Source organism: Trachymyrmex septentrionalis, unplaced genomic scaffold, assembly GCF_001594115.1.
Source record: "Trachymyrmex septentrionalis isolate Tsep2-gDNA-1 unplaced genomic scaffold, Tsep1.0 scaffold37, whole genome shotgun sequence".
Taxonomy (NCBI): Eukaryota; Metazoa; Arthropoda; class Insecta; order Hymenoptera; family Formicidae; genus Trachymyrmex; species Trachymyrmex septentrionalis.
Window position 1 is genome coordinate 10,312,473 of NW_017305536.1, and position 2,787 is coordinate 10,315,259.

The 2,787-nt window shown below is 31.7% G+C and overlaps 1 protein-coding gene across 1 annotated transcript in view; it reads left to right on the forward strand.

Moving 5' to 3' along the window:
• Positions 1-1,190: 1,190 nt before the first annotated feature.
• The window catches only part of LOC108750501, a 3,438-nt gene continuing 1,841 nt past the window's right edge, over positions 1,191-2,787 (forward strand). The window contains exons 1-2 of the mRNA XM_018489975.1: positions 1,191-1,475; positions 1,824-2,177. Of these exons, the coding sequence (XP_018345477.1) occupies positions 1,274-1,475; positions 1,824-2,177 (556 nt within the window). The 5' untranslated portion in view covers positions 1,191-1,273. The remainder of the gene's footprint in view (positions 1,476-1,823; positions 2,178-2,787) is intronic.

Here is a 2,787-nt window from a genome sequence, read left to right on the forward strand (position 1 = left end):
ACATACATACACATACATATGTATATACAAGGTGTCCCAAAGAGGTCGCGACACCTGAATATCTCGGAAAATATAAGTTTTACAGAAAAGTGTTTCAGACAAAAGAGAGAGAGAGAGAGTTGTAGTTGTTTTCAAAAAGATCTATTTACTGATTTTATCAGTTTGACCTTAGATGGCATCGTCAAGATCAGATCAATGTCCCATTGACTTTTTTAATAGCATACCCTATTTTTTATTCCAGAATCTAATAGCTGGTGTCAAGAGTTTTTCAAAACACTACAATACAGTTATTTTTTATAAGGTACTTTTCGAGTTATAAAGCTTGAAAATTACAGTACCGTCGCGGCATTAGCATTACGCAAGTGTCCGACCGACGGCTAAAACCTCTTGAACGTTATTCAGGATCATGTCCTGGATAATATTTGTTAAGATCAAGGTCATTGGAGATTGTTTCTCTTACAAAAATGAATTTTCAGTGCAAAATTTGTGACCGTTGTCTCGACTGACAGCACATTAGCGACAACTTCGTCGCGTTTTATATTAACATTATTTGATAGCCAGTGATTTTATCTCGATATTTAAAGTAAATAGCCATGCACTGAATTATCGCAAAATTTCTCTAACTTCAGTTGGGTGCCAGGCACAAATGAGCGTACCACTCTTCCGAATTTCGTTACTTTCTAAATTTGATGCTTATTATGCTCAATACCTCTCAATTGCGACGGACGATAGCCGATTGCTCAGCCCCGAAACGGGCAGAGAGGGTGAGTTTCTTCGGAGCGCGGGAATAAATCATAATTTTACATAAGAATCAAGAGAGAAAAAAAATAAATAACTTTTAAACTAATAATGAGAGAATTGTGCTCAAATTTTATATAGGTTTTCAGATGTAGTAATGGAACAATCGATACAATTTTTGTTAAATTTCTGATATTTTGAAAATAGATATTAAATAAATTTGTCGCAAATTAATCCTTATAACTGTGGATTGCTTCAGTGAATCGATTCAGAATTTTGTCACAAGTCCTCGAATATATGTAAGAACTTGTAAAGAATTTGTCAAATTTTTGTCAAATTTTTAATATTTTAAAAGTACTATACATCCTTAAATTTATTATAATTATATAGTTACTTTTCTGCGAAAATAGAACAACAGAAAGAGCATCATTTAATTTTTATCTCAAGTCGATGCCAACTATGTGATCGCATATTTTTACAACGCGAATTCGTCGGAAAGTAAAAGCAAAAGAGAAATACCTATCATTATTAAATAATGGCGTCATCAGAGGGAAAAATGAGAGGGCAATCCGGGAAAAAGCAGGCAACAAGACGAATATTACATTCTGATACTCGTTCCCGAATTAAATCGATACACTGTAAACACGCCAACCCTCTATATCAACGGCAACTGTACGGTTCCATCAATATACCTCAATTAGTCTATCACCTCCTTACCATCGACAAACACAATCATGGTATTACGATTAAAACATAATTACATGATTATATATTTAACACCGATAAACGGCAATAAATTAAGATATAAAATTAAATTATTTCAATCTATATCTTTAAGTATCATACATACAACTCGAATTTTTGAACCTAAAATCAATTATATCTTAAATATATATATATATATATATATATATAAATGACCAAAAAAATTGTATTTTATTTCAATTTTTTGTTCCGTACATATAATTATAACATATATAATTGATATTTAATAAAACATCAAGTATCATCAGTTATATAGAAATAATCAAATCTTATCTTAATTTGTAATCTAACAAGTTACCTTTATATTGTTATTGGCAAAGACGCAAGACGTTTTTCATCTCCGAAACGCTTCGAAACAGACTGTCGAAAAATGCAGAACTCTCATGAACGGCAAAGGCTGTCATACGAAGCGGTCGATCATTGCAATGGTTCGGAATCTGTACAAGTGCCAGCGTACACAATAGAATCCAGGCCTACATCTACCGATAATCTCACGGAAGCAACGGATGCTACAAATAGCTCAGTACCAACGAGTTCCGCGAATAGCAGCGTGTCAAATGTCTCAATGGAACGGAACGCACTGGCGAACTCGCTCAATAGCGCCAAAGCACTTTTCAGGAAGAGATCTTTAATACAGCTCATTAATAATTACATCAAAGCTGGCGTCGAAGAAGGTGCATTTTTCCATTTACATAGAATTTTCAGTTTGTGTACATAGTAATAAAAATAAATATTCAATATATTGCAGCTTGATTGCAGCAAAATTTGAAATTCTTTCTTTCTCATAGTAGTTGAACATAAAGAAATTACTGCAATGATATATTGTACTATAATTGGATTTTATATTAAACAATTGCACACCTAAACCTCCATTGGAGATTAACTCTTTTCAACCCATTTAAAACAAGTCGAATGATTTAGAAAAATTTTACACTTTTTTAGAATTTTTTTGTAAAAAATTCTATTTCTATAATATCTATATACATACATACATACATATGTGTATGTACATATATACGTGTACATTCCGAAAGTCGTGAATCAAAGTACACGGCAAAAAAATTATCAAAAATTTAAGTAAAAAAAGTTATTTGTAATTTTTAATTTTTTAAGCAATAGAGTTTGTGAAATAATAACGACTCATTCAATATTCAAATATGGCCAATTATAAACTTTAGATAGACTACATTTAAACGCTCAAGTTTACCATGTGTAATACTACCGCACGTGCGATTCATCGAATAGATGGCAAAAATCTAAATTTGTAATTGGTTATATTTAAAT